The 26,454-nt window shown below is 33.9% G+C and overlaps 1 protein-coding gene across 1 annotated transcript in view; it reads right to left on the bottom strand.

The window, feature by feature from the left end:
• Positions 1-9,541: 9,541 nt before the first annotated feature.
• Positions 9,542-26,454, bottom strand: part of LOC128998398 (pyruvate dehydrogenase (acetyl-transferring) kinase, mitochondrial-like) — a 33,128-nt gene continuing 16,215 nt past the window's right edge. Inside the window, exons 3-9 of the mRNA XM_054424511.1 lie at positions 24,451-24,635; positions 23,269-23,439; positions 21,710-21,891; positions 19,907-20,021; positions 18,276-18,385; positions 16,524-16,702; positions 9,542-11,058 (exon numbers count right to left, since the gene is read on the bottom strand). Coding sequence (XP_054280486.1) covers positions 16,529-16,702; positions 18,276-18,385; positions 19,907-20,021; positions 21,710-21,891; positions 23,269-23,439; positions 24,451-24,635 — 937 coding nt within the window. The 3' untranslated portion in view covers positions 9,542-11,058; positions 16,524-16,528. The remainder of the gene's footprint in view (positions 11,059-16,523; positions 16,703-18,275; positions 18,386-19,906; positions 20,022-21,709; positions 21,892-23,268; positions 23,440-24,450; positions 24,636-26,454) is intronic.

Genomic DNA, 26,454 nt, shown 5'->3' with positions numbered 1-26,454 from the left:
CAATTTACCAGAATTTTCTGACTGATCCGCCTATCCACATGCCAATGTTATAAATATATGTTTTGTATTTATGTCAGTTTGTTTAAATGTATGATATTTTTAAATGTCTGGCGCCATCAATCCCTTTTGGGTAAAATAAGGTAATCAAACTAATTTGTTTCGGAAGTTTGTTGGAACACAAAAATAACAACTTCTCTTTTAAAATAAAGTAAAGAATTACTAAAATACTCTTGTTCCGTCACAAATAAGTAAACAAACACGCAGAACGGGGCACGGCACGGCGCTGCGCGCATGACGCGCGTTAAAAAACCTAACCCTTCCAGGGCTATGAAGGGCTGGAGCTTAATTATTTTTGCCAAAAATTAAAAACTTAAGTGGTTGTGTTTTGTATTTATTTCACTTGAAATAATTCATGGACCATAGAAAGATTTTCCTTAGGGCTGAACTATTTTTTTTATAAAAGTTATGAAGAAAATAAAATTTAATTTGACGGATATATTCATCTTTGGCCCACAAAAACAGAAGGTGGACGGATATATCCGTCTGCCGCCATGAGTGATAATCACAAAATATGAACACTGCCAATAATCTTGAGTATTCTTGTGGGCGGCAGACGTATATATCCGTCAACCTTAGGCTATTCCTTCCCTTGTTTGATTTTTTTATCCATAAAAATGTATCTAGATCATTCTGAAGTAAATCTAAACGACTCAGTTCCGCTCCCATGTCCTCAATCCCATTCCCCGCCAAGACTTCCACTACGTAAAGACTGTTCTTCAGGTTCGTCATATCCATCACATTCGATATTATTATTTTCACTGCTAAGTATAAAACCCCCCTTTAGACATACTTTTATAAAGCATCTCATAATAACATCTTAAAATTTCAGATCGTTTGCATTAGTAACTTAAGCTCAATATAACAAAAACAAAAGTACAAAACACAAATGTACTGTAAGCGCACGACTTGTTTGCGCGTGGCCCCTCCACCGCCTTTACGGCCAGGAGGGGCTCCCACCACAGCCGGGCGCTTGGCGATCTGCTGCTACTAAGTCGCCCTAAAAATGTTGTCTATACTACTTCTACTCGCAGCGGATGTTGGTCTTATAATACTTCCATCGCTTCTCTGTGAATGGTTTGCCCTTTTTCACGGGCGGTTGCCATGATATTAATCTATGTTAGCCTAGCCTGACACTTTTTTAACCGTCACTACTCATCTAATCAGCACGTAGTCCAATAAACTGAGAGTGGGAGATTGGTACCGCTCTCCCCCCACGCACCCGGCTCGCAAACAAGTCGCAGTGGTCGCACGCTTACACATCACTCACTGCAACCATGTGTGAAGTGACAGCTGACAGCAATATTTACTTATGCACACTCTATGGTGCAAAATAGCCGAAACAGCTGCGGCAATTATTATTGCCAACCACAAAAACAAAATAATCCATTTATAATGCAGTATAATGTTTACTACCCTATTATAAACATTGTATATCAATTCGTTTTTGGACGGATATATCCGTCTTTATCCCAGAGAAGAAATTTCTTGGGACGGATATATCCGTTTTCAGCCCGGAAAGTAAACAAGGATTGAAGGATATATCCGCCCATATCCCTGGAAGGGTTAATACGTACTTACTTCGTACTTAGAACAGTAATCCGATTCCGAAGAAACACACAGAAAGCGGTACGGCACGGCACAGGGCGGCGCGTCTTGAACTAGTCGATATTTTTTGAGTGGCAACAAGCGTTTTTTTGTGTCACAGACCATAGCCTAAAAGAGACGTCATGGTAGATCCAGAATACTTGAAGTCAGTTGGGTGATCGATCAAAGACATTTAAAATAAGAGACAGGATACTGTCATCATGATTTAATGTACGAAAGCTCAAATACTATAACTACGACTACGAAAAAAAGTACCACCAAAAAAAATTTCTAACCACCTCAATACATTCAAATAAATACATTCAATGGTGCATTGACTCCTACTGTCCTTGTAGGATAGTAGGTAGTGTAGTGATGAACAGTAATCTAGAGTATTTTATAAGCCTGTACTGTGGCAGGTGAAGGGGTCCAGTTATTGCAAGGTTTCAGCAGATCATCGGCAGTGTCTGTGACAGTATCGTAGTTGTCGTCTACCTCTGCAACTGTCAAAGTTTTCTTTTGGAAGAGCTCTATTTGTAAGCTAGATAACCTCTCAGTCTCCTTTTTTAGGGTAACAAGAAGCTCCATCCACACTAAATATTTGGTAACTTTTAGCATTAAAATATGTGATTTTGCATAGCCCATGACGCTTGTCGTTAATATTATATTTTATAAGTTAAATAAGACTAATCTTATTCTGAGCATTTAAAATGTACTAAAATGAAGTAGATGTCATAATATATTATGTTAAATATTTTACATAATTTAAAGCGTCAATCCACTCGGAACACAGGTTACGACTCATTAAAAAAAAACATTTGAAACTAAACTTTGTATTTTAAAACTAACTTTAAACTTGCATTCTGTTGGAATGGCTCCATTCAGTGCTCTTCTTGAATAAAAAAATGGCAACCGCTGGACCATGGATGGGATGTTTTACTTCAGTAATCAAAAGTCAATGATATATTACTTAAATAAAAATATTTTTCATATAGTTAACTGACAAAGATGAGGGCTTCCTTTTCCTTGCACTGATTATAGCACACAAAATAGCTAATTGCAGCATTTACTTACTTTTGCCTCACTCATTCTTTTGCCACACTCCAGTGTATTTCAACTAAACAAAACAAAACAACGTTCCGAAGTCCGAAACCAATAACCACTAACCAGATAACCACTAAAATGGTCAAGGAATGGAACTGGAAACGGATAGTGTGAACGTTGTAAAGTCGTTCCTCTGAAATCGTAGGAGTATGATGTCAAGAAGCCTTTCCTTCCTCGATCCCGCAGGTGAAGAATTTTCAGGAGAGCTGAAAGATGACAACCCTAAAACCTTGAAAGCTCGACTCACCCGTTGGTTCTGCAAGATGCCATTCTACAGCATAAAAGAATTTATGGACTAGCCATTTGGACTTACTAATATAATAATTTGGCCATATGGACTGGAAATTTGATTGTATTTAACAATAATTCATCTCATTGTTGTATTAATATTGTATTGACGCCTTTCAAATCCCTAAGATTTCGAATAAAGATTTTCTGTCTGTCTGTCTAACTGTCTGAAGCAAACCTGTAGATAAGCGAATTTCCATTTAATTGTCTGATTGGATTTTTGCTTAAATATTTCCACTGAGACAAGACATATTATTCCCCATTTAAATAACACTAGATTTAACGAGTAGGTAGCCTACCTAGGTTTGCTGCCTCAGGGAAGGTAATAAGTGTTTTTTTAACCAAATGTTGAAATTTTACCTAATTTGAAGACTTCAAAAAGAAAAATTAAATTGGTCCCGGCCTTACCGTCCACGCACAATAAAAGCTACATACATCCCTGTAGGAAAATTTGCTAAAACGATGAAAATGTTAATGTAGGTAATCAGTGTTTTCTAAGTTAAAAGAAACCTGTCCTTTTTTAGTTTGAAAAAGATATACAACTAAATAAATTGGTTGCAAAATTTAAAAAATACACTACACTTTTCGGTATCTAGATCCAAACTCGACTATGACTACCTACACTGATTGTACAAGCCCCTCTTGTACAAACTTACAACCAAACTACATCAGCTAAAAAATTTGAAATATATAAAAGTAAAGAAAATGCATTAATCCCACTTTCAGATTTGAGGTGTTGTAGGTTGATCTAAGGCTAGAGACAGCTTTCACAATGACCTCAGTTTGCCGTTGCCATAGAAACAGGAAGAACAGCAAGTGATTTCAAAAGTGTGTGAATGAATATGTTCTTAATATGTCTCTTAAATAATTACTTGTGTTTCAATATCATTGAATTTTTTTACATTTTAAATTTAAGTAATTTTGTATTGAACAATTTGCAAAATGACGAACCCCATATGCATTGTAAAATGTTTGAAGGACAATAAAGATTTCTATTCTTATTCGGTGATATATGGGCTAAGGAGGGGGCAGGTAGAGCTTCTGTGCATATCATGAAGCAAGCTCATTCTCATCTTTCCTCCCCTATTCTAAGATAGTTACATACAACATTTTTGGGTTCAACAGGAGGCAACTGAAGCAAGAAGCAGGGAAGGTCAGACTCAATGATCTATTTTGGGGATATAATGTTTAGAAGAAGTGGGTAGTCTATGAAGAATGGAGGATGCAAACCAATTGCTTGACTGCATTCAAGTAAGGGAAAACACCTTGAAAAAATGGTGATGGGCAGATACCTGCCTTATGCAGAGCTCAAAGACAGAATGTTGCAGGTTACATCTGGCCCCTAAAGTTCAATGTAGTGATGTGTCAAAACAGAACCACAATCCTCAAAACTTTGGATCAGTTTCGGTTTTGATCATGAGATTCGATTGGAGAGTTTTGAGATTCAATAGTCTCAAAATTAAAGATTTTCGGAAGTTTTATTAACTGCTTTCATTTTTTGGCCTCATTCATTATAATTGTTTATAAAACCGTTTGCCGTTAAGTTACACACGAGCTGGCAGCAATGGAGCACACAGATCACCATTGACACTAATTAAGGTAGTAAATGGTGGAAGTTAGTAACCTTTTAAAATAATAATAATAATCTTTATTGTCATTCAGCAACATAAAATTACAATAGGCGTCAGAAGTCAGGACACAAATATGACATCATGCTTAAATCTAAATATCATCTTATGAAGCATTGAACAGGCCCCCTAGATACAGGCCTAATATTTTATTTAAATTTAAAATTCTAAGAATGAATGCTCTTACACAAATGTATAAAAAACTTAAGTAAATAATACTTTAAAATTAAACAATTTGTAAAAAGATTTTTGGTCATGCAGGCTGCCTCCTAGTGGCCAATAGTGTCAAGAGTTTAGAGTAATTATTTGTGTTTAAAAAATCGTCTATAGAAAAAATGGCTTTGCTAATTAGCCATCTTGATAATGTTGATTTGAAAAGGTTTATGTTATCAATTTCTCTAAATGGAATGGGAAATAAATGGTTTATTGAAAAGTTGTAGTTGTAAATATTTTTGGCTTTTTGTGAATTTTGAAAGTCTAACTGGTGGGATGTACAGGTTGTTTGATTGTCTAGTTGAGTGGTTTTGTGTCGAGTGACATTTCGTATAATTTGTAATGTTTTGTTTAACATAGACTAATTTATTAAAAGTATTAAATACCTGTAGTACTGTCTGTGATCCTGGAATTAAGGTCAGCGACCCAGGTTTCGAACCTAAAGGTACCTAACAGGTACCATAGTTAAAAACACATATTCCTCTTCATAACTGTGGAGAGTCGTTATAACACACAAGACACGAACACGAAAACACTAAACATTAAACAAAATTGGCCAATTACAATACTGGTACGTTAGCGTGCGTGGTGTAGCCGGCAAAAGTGTGTTATAACGACTCTCCACAGTTATGAAGAGGAATATGTGTTTTTAACTATGGCACCTGCTTGAAAATGAACCTTTAGGTTCGAAACCTAGGTCGCTGACCTAAATTCCAGGATCACAGACAGTACTACAGGTATTTAACCTTTTTATTAGTAAATTACGTGATCCAGAGGCTAAACATGTTAACATTATATTATTATTTATAAAGAAAGGTTTGCAGTTAACTTTATTTGGTATATCAAACATGATCCGCAGGACTTTTCTTTGTCAAGTAAATACCCTGCTGGCCCCACAGCTATTTCCCCAGAGGAATATTTCCATATAATAAATGTGTATGAAATAAACTATGGTAAACAGAAAGGAGTGTGTGATTTGATACACAGTTTTTTAGTTTTTGCAATAAAAAACAAACTCGTGACAACTTAGATATTACATTGTTGGTATGTTCTTCCCAAGTTAATTTTTTGTCAATACAGCAAGTGTGGACCATCAACTTTTAATCTACAAACTAAAAAACATTGGTATAAGAGAAAAGGTCTTAGGTCTTCTCTCAAACTACTTACTAAATAGAAAACAGCGCACAGTAGTTTACAAACAAAACAAACGGTTTCCGTCTAGATGGGATAGTGTCCATTATGGTGTACCTCAAGGTTCTATTCTGGGACCATTGCTATTTCTGATTTTCATTAATGACCTTGATTCAAATATAAGTGGTAGTTTATTTTTGTATGCTGATGATACTAATGTCGTGGTAAAAAACAATGATTTTCAGCAATTAGAAAAATCAATTAAAACAACTGTGGATGAACTAAAAAAATGGTTTTTCAAAAATGGTCTTTTAATGAATGATTCTAAAACCCACTTAATGCACTTTAAAATTAGAAATGGTGAGAAAAACAAGTTGGAGAATTTATCTTGTGGAGAGCTAAAATCAGTCAATACCCACAAGGTTCTAGGAATACACTTTGATTATAAACTAAAATGGGAAAATCATATTCAATATCTGTCCAAAAAGTTGAATTCGTTTAGGTTTGCACTCAGTGTAATTAGTAATACAACATCAATGGATGTATGTAAAATGGTATACCACGCCTACATCGAATCAATAATTAGGTATGGAATAGTACTTTGGGGATGTCAGCCCCAAACTAAAATCCTTTTTAACGCTCAAAAATCAATAGTGAGGACTATGGCCCGAGTTAAAAAAAGAAAAAGCTGCAGATCTTTATTTAAAGATATTGGTATCTTAACACTTACAAATCTTTACATAGTTGAAATTGTTAAACTAATGTTTAATGATATTAAAATTTTTGATGACTGTAAATTCAACCATACCTATCCAACACGACATCAGAACAAATTGAAATTTCCTCGGCATAGGCTTTCATTCTATGAAAACTCTCCAAAATACATGGCAGTAAAAGTTTATAATAAATTGTACAGCATTTTACAAAAAAATAATTCCAAAAACTTAGCCCTTACATCTGTACATAAACTTCTCTTACAAAAACCATACTACACTGTAGAAGAGTTTTTTAAGGATACTTTTTAAACTGATACGCTGAATGATAAGGTCTTTTCTAGTTATATGAGATATTTTACTTATGTTAACTTTATTATTTTTAGTTTAGTTTTAGTTTTAGTTTATATTCTGACGACACTCCAATCTTTTGTACCTTGTGCATTATAAGATGTGATGAGTAAATAAAGAATTTGAATTTGAATTTGAATTTATCTAAGTAAATACCTAGCAATTTAACATAATCTGGATTTTCAATTTGGTTTCTGCGTAGTGTAAAACATATTTTCTCTGTCTTGTCATTATTAATTTCAAGAAAATTACTCTTAAACCAATTATTACCAATATTGATCATGTTATCAATTCCATGGATTGCTGTGTTAAGATCGTCAGAAGGCCAAATAAACGATGTGTCGTCTGCATATAGAACTGTTTTACAAGGCATAGCATTTGACAAATCATTAATATATATAAACAACACTGGCCCAAGTACTGACCCCTGTGGCACCCCAGCAAGAACCTCTTTAAAAGCTGATGTTTGTTTGCCGGAAGCTACATATTGTTGTCTGCCACATAGGTAGGTTTAAAAAAAAAAATTCCTACAGTTATCTAACATGTACATGTTCTCTCACTGATTTGAGAAAGCAAAGTGGCCAATTCGCTCATCAGTGAGACAATGTTAACATTGTCTCACTCTAATTACTTTGTCTCACTCCAGATTTGCAACGTGAAGGCACGAAATAGTGAGCGCGTAACATGCAGGCAACGTCGTATGCGCGCGAAATACGTTGGCAGCACTGGCTGTAAATCAGCTGGTCAGCTGTTGTACTGTTGTATTTGTCACTTCACATTAAATGTTATATTAAAAGTTCACTTCTGTGTAAAAATAGGTTATGTTTCTTCACCAATTTATTTGCTTTTTGGTAACTGTAGGAAAAGTATAATGTGCAACTCGAGTTCAAAGTACAATTGCCTCACTCGAGAAACCATTCCCCACTCGCCTACGGCTCGTGAGTAAGTATTTCTCTCGAGTGAGTCAATTGCTCACTTTTCTCACTAGTTGCACAAATAACTATAGTTCCTGGTGTTTTATACCATAAAAATCCAATTTCTGCAAAAGTAAACTGCAAAATGTATCTTAAATACTAATACTGGAATACAGATTCATATTGATATTCATGAAATAAAAACAAATATTGACTACTAAGTGTTTGAATCAATTTAATACTCATTTTTCTGTTAGCGCCAGGAGTTCAGTTTTATTTTAGTGTTTGTTGTTTATAACAAATTTATTTTTAGTTTATAAGTCACATATTTTTGTTCGTATGTTATGACCTTCAATCTCTTTCAGTTTCAGTTTTGATTGCATGATAAACATTTTAATAACAGATGTATTTTTTTTTGTAGCCGTGACCAACTAAAGGTTTTACATTTGGGTTTTGAGAATTGATTCTTTTAATATCGGCCTCCGCTTCGAGGTTTGAAATGTCTGGTTTTGACCATCACTAGTTCAATTGACTCTGAGTTTTAAGTGTGCAAAAATTCCACAGAATGTGGCTGGTGCGCCCCTGCTCGATCAATCGCCTCACCCCCTTAATATTACACTCTGGAGCCCGAGGCAATTCTCACCTCCCTGTAGAGTCAAAGGCTTGTAGGGACAACAAATTATTCATGATTTTACTTTCCGTTATTGTGGAGTTTTGATGTGTTTTTATCAGGCTATAATATTTATTTAGGCTTAGAAAATTTTGGTTCGATGAACAATATTTTTTCTACTGACTTCACCATTAATTACACTAACATTAGACTAATCATTATTTGCCTTATTTACCTTTATAAGTTAGCTCCCACATTTTTTTAACACTAGTTTCCTATAATTAATAAAAAGCTGTTATGGATTTATTCAACTATTATGACCTGTTTTAAAAAGATTAGATGCAACAGTTTACTCCGCCAATGTAAGGTGAAATTCAAATACAATTTTATTTTTATTTTAATAAGATTAACTAAGGCATATTTTACTGTAGTAGAACATACCACATTTTTGGCATTATTCTAGACACATTCAGATGTTAATTTGATTTAATCTTGTGGTCTTCATTCCACTTAATTTATATGTACGAGACATGTATCATGATCCAAAAAAATAAAAATTATCCACAAAGTTTAGTATTAGCATTCAGTAAAAACCAGTATATGAGTAAATCTAGATGTGAGGAGCTTTTCCAACTTGACACAAGCATAAACCTCACTCATCTTTAAAAATACTAATTCTCAAAGACAACAATTACAACTAACTCATTTGAAAAGAACTGGAACACCACTTAATCATTTTAGTGGCCCAGGCAGGACCACTTGTAAAATTAAATAAATGGTTTAGTTTACCACCCAATGACCTCACCTTGAGGAATATGACATTTGAAGCCTGGTGATGATATTTTCATCTCAAATCCAGTCACCATAGGATATCCCACAGACACCACTATTTAATTGTTTCATTTTCCAATCAATACACATGATAGAATTAATAAAACACAAAAATTTAAGTAAGAACTTTATTGACACTATCTTTATAAAATGTAATACCCATTACATAACTTGTCGTATGTATTTCGTTATCCATAGAAAACTAACAACATGTTCTACAAAACGCAATTATTAAACTTTATCATAAGAAAACATGAACAGTTAACAATAAAGAAACCTCAACTAACTAAATTGCTTTGTTTTGACTATTTTACTAAGGACGCAAATATACAAAATTAAATTAGTTATATGTTATGTTCTTTTAGCAAATGACTCATAAGCAATTTTTTAATCTCCTTTGAAAGTGGATACAACTCATTGTCAGTGTTGAATACACACTGTTAAAAACAAGAAGTAGGATGAAAATTAAACTGAATTAAAATTGAATGTAAATCACATTTTTGTTCCTAAACATAAATAACTAAATAGGAATATTTGTATAAATATTATTAACTTAGGCATTACATTGAGTCAGTTACTCATACCCTATTAAAGCATCAAATTACATTGTAGTAAAGAGTCTGCAAAAAGTAAATGGGTAAAAATATTTCATGAAATTTTGTACCGCTAGATGGACATAGGGTAATTATATAAAACTTAAATCTGAATCTAAAACAGATATTGCTTTCACTCACAACAAACTTGGAGTTATTGCCACCAAAAATGAGGAACTATTAAACATTGCTAGTGGCCACAGTATGACAAGAAAGTGGCCTTCAAATTAATGAAGTGTGCACTGGGATGATAAAAGTGATTTGAAATCAACACATTACCAAACAGAAAATACCTAGTTATTGCAAGTTTATCAGATAATGGGGTGAAAAAGTTAAGAACTTAATGGGAATGCTTGAGAGATTTCGAAGGCTGCTTTCATCAAGTGATATGCACATGGAATTTTAATTGATTTCTTTCTACAGACTCGCAGGATATAACTTTATCAAATATTTCACTTCAAACTAAACAGTCTTATTAAATCACATTGTTCCCGTTCTACAGTTACTCTGGGTTGCAGAGTCCATGGTAACTCAATTCACTATATACAATCTGGTTGAGACAAGCCCAGCACTTTGATCAAAGATTTTCAGTTCAATTTTGGAAAAAATAACACATAAATAAATCATAGCTTTACCAAAACATAATTTAACAGGTACGGAAACAGAGCGTGTTTAAAAACCCATCCAACTACAGTACAATACAAAAATACCTCACGGTCAAGTTTATTGCAATAAATAGATGCAAACGAATAACAAGCATCATTCACGTTGTAACTCATAACTAATAACATACTTAACTACTAAAATGGTGTTTTAACATTGCAAATGTACTACAAAACAAAACATAAAAAACTTTGAGAAACTAAAAACTTTGACTTCAACTTAAACACATTGTGCTTAATGTTGGTTATTAAAACTATTTGGCTAATGTTCAATGCCAATAAATAACAAAACAAGAGAAAGTCGTCTCTAATGATGATTCAGCAACCCTGCAATGGAGTTAGCTCAGTCTTATGAAATAAACCTTAGGGCGCCGATCTGTAAAAGAAAAAAACAAAAATCAATCAATAAATGACCTTGATAGATGGGGATCTGTCTTTAACCCACTTAAAATCGGCAATCAGAAGCATCAAGTTTTATCATCAGGTATAAGTTGATAAAAAGTTTAGATTATAGAAAAAATATTTTCATAAAACTTTCCATTAACTTTACTATATACCATCCTATGATCTGTTATAAAAATTATATGGTCTAATCTGTTTTAAAAGTATTAACTAGGGATGGGCCGGATTTTAAAGTTTTGTTGTCTTGTCAGTTTTTAGAAAGAAAACCGGAGACCCAAAATGGATTTAAAATGGCAATTTCAGTTTATCAGTTGCTGTACAATAATTTTGCTGTGATTCTGGCCATTCTGGGAGACGATAATGATGTCTTTGCATTTATGGGAGATGTTCAAGATTTTGATGAATCGCTCGACAAGATGAAGATGTCTTTTCCATTCCTGGGCATATATATATATGCTTTTTCCACGATCACAGGAAACAATGATCATGTCTTGGCAATCGTGTGATATGCTATATGTCTAAGAATTTCCGTAACTGTGGAAGAGGATGATGATGATTGCAGAGGGTGTGTATGATTTTGATGCGATCTTGCGGGAAAATAAAGATAAAGATGAGTTAAGAAGATTTTCAAAATATTGCCACGACAGCAGGATACGATGACATTGCAGGGGGGATGCATAAGATTTTTCCGCAATCACGGGAGATTATGATGATGTCCTCCTGATTGAGGGAGATGTCTAAAATTTTGGCTCGATAGCCGGAGATGATCACGATCATGGATTATAGTCAGGATGACTTTATGACAAATGCACATTATACCAAATTGATTATTAGTAAAGATAATACTGCTTTTTTACAGTTTTCATGTAAAAAATAAAAAAATGGCAAATATCTGGTTAACAAAGCGATTTTGGAAAAAAATTCATTCATGATTTTCTCTTTATTTTGACTCAAGGAATCACTAGGTAAAATATGTCCCCACCTTTTTTGAACACCCTGTAAAGGTGGTTAATTTATCTATTAATAACCAAACACAACTATTAACAGATAAACAAGACTGAACCAAAACCAAATTAAAATAAATAGCAATAGATACATCACTAGTACAAACCATTTATAAATTACGCCTTAATAGTATTTATTAGCTCGGGGGAATCCTGTTAGTGCACCAACCAATTTTCTGATTGTTGATTGTTTACTGAAGTAGTTTACATATCTTGCTTTTGTCACATCATACATTTTTAGAATGTCAAGTTTCAGAACTGTTACTAAATTTGGAAGACCACATTTTTATTTTGTAAAAACCACTTACACATAGGACACAACCATTTATATATATTTTTGTATAGTTTTTTAGATTTTACCAATCCAAATTTGCAATAACAAAGAGATAAAAAATACAGTTAATTTGTTTTTGTAGCCACAATAAAACCTCTTTCAATGTTACAGCTTTTTCTGCTATTTTGTTTTATAGACTAGTCAGAGTGGTTTAGTTTAGTTACAGCTTTATTTTTAAACCAAGGGCGCAGTTGTAAAAACAAATTAATTGACAACAGCCTGTTATCTATATATAAATAAAACTAATCCTAGTCCAATGTAATAAAAAACTGTAATTTACATTTTGTTCAATGTAAAAAATAGTTGATATGATCTCATGAGCTGATAAAAAACACAAAACACAAGTCACAAAAACACAAATGGCAAAAGTGGGAATTGAGCAAAACAGCAGCATGTACAGCACAAACAACAAAAACAGGCTTACCATAGATATGGGCTAAAGGGTGAATATGCAACAGAAGTACTATCAGTGTTTCCCCCAATCTTTTTTCCAGTAATATCCTAACTAATCCACCATTTCCATTTCCAAGAAGGTTATATTGACCTGATATTATAAAACCCTGTGTGTTGTAACTAAGCGCAAGAGTTTAAATTTTGCTTATATTACTTGGGGGCTTTACTTTAAGTCATCCACGTCATCAGTTCGATTGTTAATTAAACCAACAAAATAATTTTGTCCTATTTTTAACATCATGTTGCCTATACATAGTTGCCGATGAGGCGTAAACACCAGCCCAAACAATAATGATATATAATACTGATATTTAGAGAGTCGCCAATACCGTAATGACGTAACACAGGTTGGGAACACTGCCGTATATTCTGGGATTACTGCACACTATTCTGCGATATAACAGAGTGTTGTGATCAATTTTAACTTCCTCAATTTAAAATTTTTTTTCAGTTCGCAGAGATCCCGTGTATAATCAGTATTGAAATAAGTTTTATTTTCAGTTCGGCTTGATGAAAAGTTTAGCGTATTCGACAGAACTCAGAATTTACATCAATACACTCAGTCAGGGGTACAATTCTATCTTGTTAATTTTAGTAAAATTGCAACAACTTTTAGAAGGGAATGGAGTGTATATCTATTCATAGTATTACTAGTACAGAGTTATAAAGTGTGGTATACTGTTGGGTATGGTAAGTTAAGTTCATTATTGTAATGGCACTAGTTTGGTAATCACCAAAAAAGAACCTTTGACAAAAAAAATTACTTAAATTCTTTAGTTGTCTTATATAACTATTGACAGCACAGACAGTGTAATATGTAATACAAAGCATTGGCACAATCTGAAAAAACCCAAACTCAATTCCAAAATCAAGTTATTTTACTCCCAATTTACAATTAATCAAGAAGATTCAAGAACAGCCATTGACTATTTAGGATGAGAGGAGTAGAAGTTTTGATTATTCTGTTTGAAAATTTGTATATTGTCTACAAGGAAAATCACTACTATTTCAGTCGAGCCTCGATTAAGAAGTGTCTTATGGAGATTAGGAGAAAAGTTTTGTTATCAAGGGACTCTTCTTGTTGAGTGTCGTGTTATTAGTGTTATTTTTTTTTTTTTTTACACTGACCAAGTGCATGTCAAAGTAACGCTATGCTTATGCTAATGTTTAATTTTAATTTATAATGCAGTACTGTTAATCCTAATATTGTGTCACAGAGTTAAAGTAGGTTTGTAAAGAAAATGTGTTTAATGAGAAATACTCACATTTCATTTTTACGTAGTTGTACAGTTGAGGAAATGTTAAATTCGTAAGCTATTTTAGATTCCTTCTTTTATATTTTCTTCTAAATGTTTATTGAATTTACTTTTACATTCCATTGTTAATGAATTCTATCTTTGTTTTCCAAACATTATTTACACACACAACAGATGTACCAATCATTCACAACTCACACGTGCAAACAACAAGATACTGAACTTAAGATAAAACCATGCATGATCAGTAATAAGGAGTTCTGTTGTGAGTTGACCTTGACTAACAATTCACACTGCGCTGATCTGTAAGATAACTCGTTTTTTAAGAAGGGGAGTGGGTTAATAGCAGGGTGGAGTGGTGGTTTCAAGTCTAGACTTGTTCTAGCATCTGTGTGAATTGACGATGTTTCCTTCAAAACTGGCTCTGGTGAATACTCTTGGGAACTGTTCAATACAGTTTCATCTATTCGTGTAATCTTCTCAAAACTACTTGTTATAGAGGTTCTTAGTTACATTCCGATTTATATAAAGGTGCTTTGTTGAGGTGGTTTTAATAGAGGTAGTCTGTTGCAGAGTTTAATTTAACGTTATGTGTTATGGCGTTTTAAAGGATATTTGAAAAGTGAACTTGTAATTGAGGTCGTTGTGGTATCGAGGGTCGTGTAAACGAGGTTCTACTGTAGTGGTTGCCATCAAGATGCCACCCTCACAACCTACCTTCAGTGGAGGCGGTATTGGGTTGTCAGGGAGGCATATTGATACTTTCCTCTAATGATACTTTGATACTTTCTATATTGCCTGGCGACTACCAAATTTCCAAATTTTGTAAATAAAAACACACAACAAACTAAGACAGACAATAACAAGACGACTACAAAATCATCTACAAAACAGTATAGTTGAACTAGGTCTAGGATGAAAACCTATTAGAGAAAAGGCAAGATTTGTGCAGGGGACATAGTGCTCGAGTGCTGTGGGACTGTATCACTGTCAAAACTTGAAAACCACTATGAAAATATTTGAAATCTATAAAATGTGATGAATTTAACATAGAGCACAAGGGCCTAGGTTTTATTTTAATGATATTTGTTATGACATACTCACATAGACATACTCTAATAGGGAAGTGTCTGCTCTGGCGAAAAAAACGCAAAAGACCTTACACAAAAGTTTGTGGATGGTGTAAAGTTTCTGATGTTTTTTGTGCCAGAGGGAACTCTTTCCCATTCTGGTAAGCCTAATATTCAAACAAAACCCTGTAATAATAGCTAAGCTATGCAATTTTGTTACTAATTGCCAATTAGAAATGTCATCATTAAGAAAAAGTCTGCATAACAAATTCAACAAAAAATCATATTTCTATCCACCTGATTAAATGTGGCAGCCAATTTATGGGATCTGCTGCTTGACTTGACATTTTCAAATGTAATGGAAGTATATCTGCAGTTTTAAAACTATTTGGTTGGAAAAAATCCTCCAGCTTTCGTATCCACATTTCTTACAGCAATACAAAATTCTAGGGCATAATCCAGACAACTGCACCACTGATTATTTTGTGTTAGTTCTTGCCAATTTATAGGGAAGTTAGGGAAAAATATTACAGCTGTTAGATCCCAAAACGTGAGCAAGTTACAGGTTAATAGTTAATACTATAGTCAATATGTGAATGCAAATAGGAAGATTACTAAATTAAAGGGCTTCTCTGCATTGAAAGCATGTCAAATCCTTCAATGCTACAATAAAAAAACTTTCAAGTTGCTATATGAACTGATATTTTAGTACTAACAAAAAGGAATTTTAACAAACACCAGATACATTATATACCGAGCAACGACATTGACCAAGGAAAACCTGATAGGACGAGTACTGTACAAATGCCATGGAGCATGGATCTTAGCAAGATGAATTGTGAAGGTTCTTTACAATCAAACGGGAATCTGTGTGTTATGATTTTATCCAGCTTAACATTACACCAAATTTCAGTTGCTATTGCTATATATATGAACTGAAATTTTGGTCCTAACAAAAAGGGAGTTTTTACAAAAAAATCAAATAAACATATACTTGACATTAACAATGACACAGGAAAGCTGATCGGATGAGAACTATACAGCACATGCCATGGAGCTTGGAACTTAGAAAGATGCAGTGATTGTGATAGGTTCTTTACGATCAAACGGGTTTCTGTATGTTATAATTTTAACCAGATTAACATTACAACAAATTTGTACACAATGACTTTTTGTTATCTAACTCTTGTTAGTCCACCACAGTCGGTGTGGGTTGAAGTGGGAAGCAAGCGAGAGCTGAGGTTGTATGATACAGGGGTACAAGTGAGAGCTGCAGCATCACCAACCATGCCATGCCAACACCCTCAGACAGGTATACTCACCTATTCTAAATGGATCGGTATATTTGCTTTACTTTGGCATTAGTGCCAGTGAAGAAGTGTCGCACATTCATGTTGGAAGACTGGTTACTCCAATCTCCTGTGGGTGTGGTAGTGCGATAAAACCTGGTCGACGTTTTGTTGAAAATAGGTAACAGCTCGTTGGCTTCGTTTGACAAAGCCTGTGGAAAATATACATTTGAATAACAGGAATAAAAATCTAGCAACCGTCCTTAACGGATGACCATAAGGTATAACTATAAGTAAGTTATTTAACATTTACCAAATACTCCGACTTCGTTTACAAACTCCAATCTCCCTTAGGAATCACATTTTTATAGTGCCACTGAGATGATTTGTTGTATATCGGGAGGTGTTCCGTTGCATCACGAGTTAGGGCCTGTGAAAATAACAATTGAAACAAAATATAGCTTAACACTGGGCTGAATCCTTAATATGGTCTAGGCCTATTAATTCAGTTCTTTCACATCAGCTCAACTGTGCGTAAACACGTGTCATTATTCCAAAGTGTGATAAAATATGTCATTGTGCATTGTTAAGATGACATTTGAAGTATATGTTCTGAAGAAGAGGGTGAACCAGAAATTCCAAGTAAAAACAAAAACAAGAAATACAAATTTTTTTAGATCTCTAGTATTTTTTTTAAAATTTTTAACTGTTTTAATCTCTAAAAAAACTATAATTTGTTCCGAAAAGCTAAGAGACATGATGTTTGCATTGTACTTGTAGAGGAGCCTTCAGCATAGTAAACTGTGCCATGTGAACTGAGAGCTGAACTAAGGTGATTGAATAAACCAGATTGCATTCAGGGTAAGGACTCAACCCAGTGTTCCCTTGGAAAAACAATGAAATATTCCAAGCTAAAATATATAAAACATAAGACGAGATTATTAATTTGTTAAATATAATAAAATAACTATAAAAGGTATAAAATTACCTGAGTACTGCCAGAATGATCCTGTTGGTCCTTACGGATTACGCGTTTCGAGGAGCTTAAGTCCTCATCATCAGATCTTGTACAAGAAACACATCTATCACTTCGAAAAGGTCGTCAAAAGTTTAAATATACAACACGGACACATAATAAATAAACACATTTTACAATTACGGGTAGGCCTACCGACAAAAACTTGCAATGTCCGACCGCACAGTTGTAGGTTAAAGTCATGACTGCCTTTAACCTATAACCTTTAACCTGCTTTTCGAAGTGATAGATGTGTTTCTTGTACAAGATCTGATGATGAGGACTTAAGCTCCTCGAAACGCGTAATCCGTAAGGACCAACAGGATCATTCTGGCGGTACTCAGGTAATTTTATACCTTTTATAGTTTGTTCCGTGATCCAGAGACAAAAACAACTCAAAATAATAAAATAAGTTTAGCTAAGATGAAATAGTCTGTGAGCTGATTAAAGGTTATCGAATAACAACATTATTGATTGGGAAATTCCGGTTGTTAATATAAAACAAGTGGGTACTCGTTAAAAATCATTTAAGTGAAATTGTTCACTTTAAAAAGGTTATTTTCTAAATTCATGTTTTATATAAAAATCTTCTTCTTTAAATAAAATTTGTTTAAACCTTTTCAAGGTAGTGTTTATTATTCCTATCTAGATAATCAGTGTATTTTTTAATCATCAACACCTTAAGAATATTATACTTTTGGAAGCATCAAACCTTATTTAAGAAATGTCCTCTTCTTAGATAAGTTATGTATTACAAGATATAATATTACCTTCATGTACACGATGGCATCTGTGCCGTAGCCGTCACATGAGAGGAGGCTTAACTCTCCGTGGAAGTAGCGAGCATACAGTCTTGATATGGGGAGACCGTACCCATAACCTGCGAAAAACAAACTTCATGAAGGTAAGTCCTACATAAAAGATGTAGAACAATTTTAATTTGTATATCATAACAAATTGGCATTACTGATTGATACGTTGTTAGTTTCTAGACGAGAAATGTCTTTGTTTCTATGACTGTACATGAGCAATGATTGAATGAACATTTATTTCTAAAGATAACTCTAAATATACATTGTATTAGCATTTGAAGTTACTGTAAGGTTTTACAGCTTACAAGAGGAGATAAAAGATTGAAAGCCACAAAATTTTCCTAGTAGTGAAAACTGAATTTTTTTCTTTATCAAGTAACAAACTAGTAGATCAAATTATATTATAATATAACGTTAGATACATAACAAGAAAATATTGTTTTATTATTGATTACACATTACAGGTATGTTGCACAAATTCAAACAAGCTTAGGCCTATTATCTTTATTTAAGATTTTAATAATTTCAGGTTCTGAGTTAAAATAAAAACATAAACATTTCACGAGAAAATATTTAACATCAAAGGAGATTTAAATAATTGCTTTTGCACATGAAAAATATATGATCAAATTTAATTCACCTTGGAAAACGTGTGTAAACCCCATATATTCAAATGAATTCTCAAACCAATAAGGTAAAACCATGGGAAGAGGAAGGAGGGTGGATTTTACACACATAAAACATTTTCAAACTTTTTGACCAGAAATATATTAAATTCATTATAAATATATTACAGAAATATATTATACCTTTCAAAGCCACTTTTAAAGACACTAGTAGGAATGGACGGGTCCCGAAATTACGGGAAAAAAATATTCCCGATTTTCGGGTCGGGATTACATTTACTGCGGAGTTATACCGACGATCGCACCGCGACCGCGAGTCATTTCGACCGCAAGTCAAAAGTTTCTATACCTGTAAATTTTTGCCCATTTTTTGGTTTTTGTAGATCAGTGCCACAAATAGATTTTGTTTTTCTTGTTTGGTAACTGCAAAACTCAAGACTTTCTTTTAATGTACAGGAAAAAATCCTGTCCCGTCCTGTCCCAAAAATTGGGAAGGAAATAAAAATCCGGTCCCGTCCCGTCCCGAACCAAAAATTCAATCCCGTCTTTCCCTATTATGTAGTACTGTAGCCTATATTACCATTACTTATCTGGACTAATTCGTTTGTTAAAATATTAAATGTGCAAAACACAGAACAACATCTGCATATTATTCGTTTACAGGAACAATTAACCGCTGACTGATGGATTTTTATTTTTTATCGATATAGCTTTATAAACTATAACAATTTTGTATAACTTCATTTTAGACTACAAAAATTTAGGCCTAATCAAAAAAACAATTTTTAGTTTTTTATTACAGTAAACCTAAATACTGTTATAACCATATTTGTTAAACTCATGTTGATTATACAGTATGTGGATCAAAAATTTCCCTCTGTGATCCTGTTTGAAAAAAATTATTATAACTTTGCCTACTACGACGGATGTATTTCTTTTTCAAAAGTAACATGCACTACACACCAGCAAGGGGAACAGTGTGGGCGTCAGATTTGGAGGGCTGCGGCGCAGTGCTGTACATATAGTGAAACAGCTGATCAGTGAGGCTACGGGGGATTCCACCACCACGGTCGGACATCTGCAAGAATCAAACAAGGCAATGATAAATTAAGAAGACTGGCTTCCCTGGCCAGGCTCATGAATGAACTTGGAGGCAATCGTGAAACAAAAAGGATATAGCTAATGCTAGCAGTACACTTTAGTCTTTAACTTGAGTTGCGACGACGAATACTGCTGAACGTGAACCACGAGCTCACCCAGTACACAGTTAGATATATTTTAATTTCCGGCACTCGCCTTAGCTAGTCTCCTTAGACTCGGCCCAAAAACCGACAAAATTTGGAGCACAGGCGAGCATGAATCATGACGAGGAAAACTATCCCGAGCGTACACGAGCAGACAAAAGTACACTATCATGCTCACCTACATTCGGCGATAGTGTACTGCTAGCTTTAAACATGCATTTCATATCTATCTTGCCGATTCCCAGTTTATTGGATATTCTAAATAATTTAAATACAAATTTTAATAAATATAAGAACTTTGAGTGTGGTTTCAATTGAATGTGTACTTACAAAAAAATTCCATGTATAATTAATATATTAAAACATAAATAAACTTAGTACAACTGTTCCATTTATTGTATAAAACTATTAAATCATAAAAAAGAGCACAGATAAGATCCATCAAAAGTACTTTTACATTTTCAGAGTATCTACATCAGCAGCTTCTAGATTCCTTCAGGAGTTGAGAAATCTAGCGAATGTTAATAGTCACTAAACCAAGATGAAAATTACTCTAATAATCAATGCTATACCTCCCACTTTTTGGCATCATAACTTACCTATTATTAATTCCACTGATATTCAAGCCCAACAAAAATAATATGATTCAGATATAGAAAACAAAATATTCATAGCTAAAATCATGTAAAAAAATGTAATCCATGTTTACTTTTACAACAGCACAATTTCGTTACAGTGTCTAGATACATTGAATTGAGAATTGAGCACTAAATTAATTTTCTATAGACCAGATCGTAATTTTAAAGAAAAAATTTTAATCGAATAGCTTTTCCTTTGCTCAAACCTTTCTTGGTTGAAAAGTGTTTTAGAGACAAGAAATATTTGAATTATTGAGTGTTAATTGATTCTTGATACTGATACCGTTTAATTTTACCAAATCTTCTATGGATTGGTTTTACTACACAACCCCCATCTTAATGACCTTACACAAAGTAGTTTAGGGGTAATGGGGTGTTTTTGAAGCAAAGAAACAATTTTAAAACAGCAATAACTTATTCAAATGTTATCATCGTCATAAACAATCGGGCAAAAATGTGCTTTTCAATCCCACGATTCTTGCAGACACTTTCTGCGATCGCCTTAACTGTTATACAGTCTAACCTTGATATAACGAACCTCGTATAACGAATTCCTTGATATAACAAACTTTTTTAAATCCCCTAGAACTCTCCACAAGACACAGTGTATATTTTATCTCTACCTAACGAACAATCCATATCAACGACCTTGATTTAACGAATTTTTCATGATCTAGTGCGGCCTTCTGCTGCCTCAACTTAGGGTGGCGAGGACTATAGTTATCGATATGGACTCTTAACAATCGATTCTCAATACTGATATTAATGTCTAAGAATCGGTATCAAGAATCAAAAGATCTCTAATTTTAACTCAAGGTGTTTTATGCTCATAAAAATAAATATTTTATACAATTGCAAAAATATCAAAATACTTAGTTTAGTACCTTGACACACACGTCTTCCTTGCCATGGACAATGGTAACTTGGATTGCTGGGTAGTTATCATCGTCTTTCTTGTTGTAGTGTTCAACTACAGCTCGCATTGCGTTCTTGAACAGCTCAAAGAGCATATGGTACAGATGCGATGGCACGTACACAATTCTGATAGGAACTCCATCCTCACGATCTTAAAAAAGTAAAAAAATCGTTGTATCTTTAAGAACAGATAAAAATACAATACAGTAAATTCCCTCTTATCCGGACTCCTCGGGACCGAGGCCAGTCCAAATAACGGATTATCCGGTAAAACCGACGTCCCCAAAAACTCGTTAAAACGGACCGTTTACTGTGATATTCTACTTAAATTTAGGAGATCATTGTATTTAGACACGTGATCACTGGTCTCAAATCTTTCCCACAAGAACTGTCGTTTCAGTACCGCCCACTTCCTGCCGATCTAGTCCAGTTAAACCAATGTGCTGATAAAAATTGTCCGGTTAAAGAGATGTCATTTCCGCCGAGTGTAGTCCGGTTAAAAGGTGTCCGGATAAGAGGGAGTCCACTTTAGCATACGTAACAAACCAATACTTAAAATTGAACATAGCACTTCCATTGATAATAATTTTAAATAAACAACAAATGTGGAAAGGAAACTTATGGCTTTATACAAGTACTTGAACACTGTTGTAACATACAATAAAAGTATATTACGATAAAATCCACGAGTAAGTAAATAAATGTAAATTAAGAATTAGTTCATAATCCTGAACGAATCCAAGAAATTCACTGCAGACCTTGATGTACAACTAACAATACAACAATTACATAGGTACACTATGTTCATAGACAGGACAATAGATGTAAACGGAAAAGAAGGCAAATGGTCATTGGACTGTTGAGTTTGATTATAAAAAGTTAAACGAGGGTAAACACGGCCTGTTTGCCATATTTGTGGGAAGCATCTTTCACTTAAGGGTAAAGTGTATTTATGGGACAAGATTTGGGAAAGTTAACGATTAGAACTAAATAATAAATTATGGAATTCATTAAAAAATTCTAAGAATTATCAAGCTGCAAGTGAGTTGATGTTACACATATTTACTGTATATGAATCCAACTTAGTCTGGTTGGCCATGGACAAAGAAGCGCTTGCATGCAAGAACAATATTATACACAAGTGCTTGTCTGAATTATTCTGAAGTTTCAACCATCCAAATCAGAATAACGATAGTCAATTGTAAATATATTTTAAGCTATAAGAAGACCCATGAATGAAATAAAACACGTATAGTGTTAATAAATAAAGTGTCCTACATTGCTGTTTGAACATTCACTATCATCAGGAAAACAACCCAGTAAGTTTTTTAATTTTATTTCAGACACACCCAACCATGACCGTGTGACCGCGTTGTATTCCTGTATATTTCAGAGGGGCTTGATTCCCAACACTGAAATGACACGACAAATAAGCAAATGAAATGAATTATCAAATATGCCTATAGGCTTGACGTTTTCTAACTCTCACAATCTACACTTTAAAAACTATCAGGCAAAAAACACATACCGTTCACTTCTTTGATCTGGAGCTCTGGGGAGGACAAGTAGTACTGATCACATAAGAAGCGAGCATTTTCATATGCGTCTCTTACTACAGCAACCAAGTCGCATTGAGGATCAATGCACCCGATGTGACGATGGTTTGGATCATGGGTTAGTTCTCCTCCAAACAAGAGGGCTGGAATACAAACAGTCGTAAATAAGGATGAACGATAAAATTGAAATATAAACACAATCGATGCTTTTACCAAACATATTAATGTCTTGGTATCAATCATAGGAAAAAAATCCATTTTTAAACTAGGATATATACTTGATTTATTGGAGTTGCTCATTCAAAATATCTTTTGTTCCATTAAAATGTGTCCTTATATATGTATATAGCCTATAACTAAGTTAATATCAATGATTTTTGTTATTGGAGAACAATGTCTTTATGGTTATTTAGGTCTCAACGCACAGCCAAGGAAACATTCTCCCATTATGCTGCTACAGTTAGTATAGATTTATGTGAACAGTTAGTATTAGCTTTAATGACACTGCAGCAGGCCTGTTGTTTAGTCCATAGCTCTTAATGCAAACATAAGGATTATGTTAACTAAAACCAAACGTTCTGTCCACTAAAACTTTTAAACCCTAGGACAACTCAGTAATTTATTAATTTTAGAAGAATTGATTTCTTCTCTGAATCCTAGCCTCATTGTAACCTTTTCGCACGCACCTGTGAATTGTGAAATGTAGTGTTTAAAATGTAGATTTTGAGTATTGAGATGAAGACACAATTTAAAATTAAAGTCCACCGTTGATTAAACTTCCTACAAATTTGGGTAATCACCAGGGTGTGTGAAAGCTTTGATTGAAATCGTAGGGTCATCAGCTTATTGTAGAATTATGCAAATTGTAAGAATTTATGTAGCTGAATAATCTCCCATGATTAGTTGAAACCAAAGCTTGAAACATCAGTGTGTAGCTAGAATAACCTGTTGTTTTTTCTTAACCACTATTTTCATTTAGAAAAATATGTCCTTGCTTTGCAGTTGTACCAGGTACATGTGTTGTGGTTTATAGCTATCGAGGGAAACAATCCAACACTTTCCTATCCCATTGTCTCTTCTTATCGGTTAAAACAGCTTTGGGTTTGCCCCACATGTGCACTGATTAGTGAAATTAGGCCTATTAAAATACTTACTGTGCTGATTGATAAGCATGCGGATGCTAATTCTTGACATGTAAAACCGATCTAAGAAGTACTGGATGCTGTTCTCAGTCTGGGTATCCACATCATGGGACTCTTTCAATTCGAGCACTCCCTGAGCCATTGTTTGAACGACATCGGAGTGGCGGTTGCGGATTCTGATCAGTGCTTTGCAGAACCTGAAACAAGTATCAACATTTAAATCACAAGAAAAAAACAAATAATAAGATTTGAAAGAGTGGTCGTAACAGTGATTTATGTAAAGAGTATGAATGTTACTCAAACTGTGTTTAAAAAGTTTATTTGACAATAACACACAAGAAAATTAAAAAATAAAAACACTTTAATAAAGCCTGCAATTGAAGACCAATTTTTCAAATTTAGATTTGCTTAACGCAACTTGATCTTGAATTCACACCACAATGATTTCTTATGTATTTCAACTGTGGACTTTTAAGTATAAAACTAAATAAAATATTCAAAAATACATTTCAACACGATAATTGTGCACGTCGACTTTAGTCGGCACTGTCGTTGCTGTCGTGTGGCGCGCACAGATAATAGGCGGCGTACAAACAATCTTAAATACATTGGGTCACTGTAAACTTAACCATTGACGAGGACAGTTTTTAAACCTTTATCTTTCTCACGGTTGTACCGGCATGGTGAGTTTAGTATAGGTTTAGTTTAGGAGATGAACACCGTAGGGGCTGAGCCATTGAAGACCGCTCTTATTATTCAGTACTAAACGTGTTAAATTAAAACAATAAAACTGAGGTGATTTCTAGGCTATTACGTAATCGAAGCCTATGGATTTTAACGTGATTTAATCCTTACTTATCAAAACTAGCACTTCAATTTATTTCAATCAAGATCAATTTATTTTACTGAAAAAAATATTGCATGCGATGAATTAAAAACTGTATACACCATTACATCATTTTGTATACCTACATACAATACAGTCAAACAGCAGAAAGTGTTTTTTCAAATATATATTTTTTTACCATTTTTAATAGTTCTAAGTTCACTAATGCATTGATCGTGTTAAAGTTTTAGAAGAAATACAGTAAGAGTGCTACGATGAGATAGGAGTGTCATCTGTTGACAAAATGTATGTCAAGGTCGTCGTTGGGTGTATTCATTCCACCCTGTTCAATCTTGTCAAGTTTTAGCGAATTTCCCTATAGGGAAGTAGCTATTACCGTAGGTGGCACGGTAAGACCTAGACCCGGGACCGATTTACTTTTTCATTTTGATGTCCCCAGAGGCCAAAAACACTATTCGTTAAAATTTTTATATATGTATATATATATATATATATATAGACTTATGTATATATATATATATATATATATATATATACGTCCGTGAACGCGATAACTTGAGTAATTTTTGTCCGATTTTGATGAAATTTGGTTTAAAGGTGTAAAGCGGGATAAACTTGAATGAGTTCGCGAACCAGCACGATCGGACCATGGGAACGGGGCTTTATGGGGGGTTTTATGGGGTAAAAATTGGTTTTTCTCACTTTTGACCCTCAAAACACAAAATTTCCCGATTTCTCTTTAGACCTTTTTAAAGAGCTTAAAAAAACAAATAATTTAGTATGTAAAAGTATTTTTGTTTGATTATTAGTAACGGAGAAAATAAAAAAAATTGTAAATTTAAAATTCCCATGTTAATCTTATGGAGAATATTGTCAAATGTTGTAGTTTGCTTGTTTATGGATATATTTTGATCAAACTTGGCAAATTTATTTATTTTGTACTAAGCTATCAATATTTTACTCAAAAACACACTTTATTAGTTTCCTTGTAGCAGCAAACCTAGGTACTCGTTAAACCTAATGTTATTAAAATATATTTAACTGAAAATCAATTCAGACAAATGGTAATTCGCTTGGTCGGCAGGTTTGCTGCGGCGGGGGTATCTTATCTAAACATAACCAAGCAAGCAGGTTGATGTTTCACGCTTTTGCTCAGATTTTAAACAAAC

The sequence above is a fragment of the Macrosteles quadrilineatus genome, unplaced genomic scaffold (assembly GCF_028750875.1).
Source record: "Macrosteles quadrilineatus isolate MER2022 unplaced genomic scaffold, UCM_ALF_1.0 Scaffold_7__1_contigs__length_78375512, whole genome shotgun sequence".
NCBI lineage: Eukaryota > Metazoa > Arthropoda > Insecta > Hemiptera > Cicadellidae > Macrosteles > Macrosteles quadrilineatus.
This window is presented reverse-complemented; position numbering and strand designations above follow the sequence as displayed.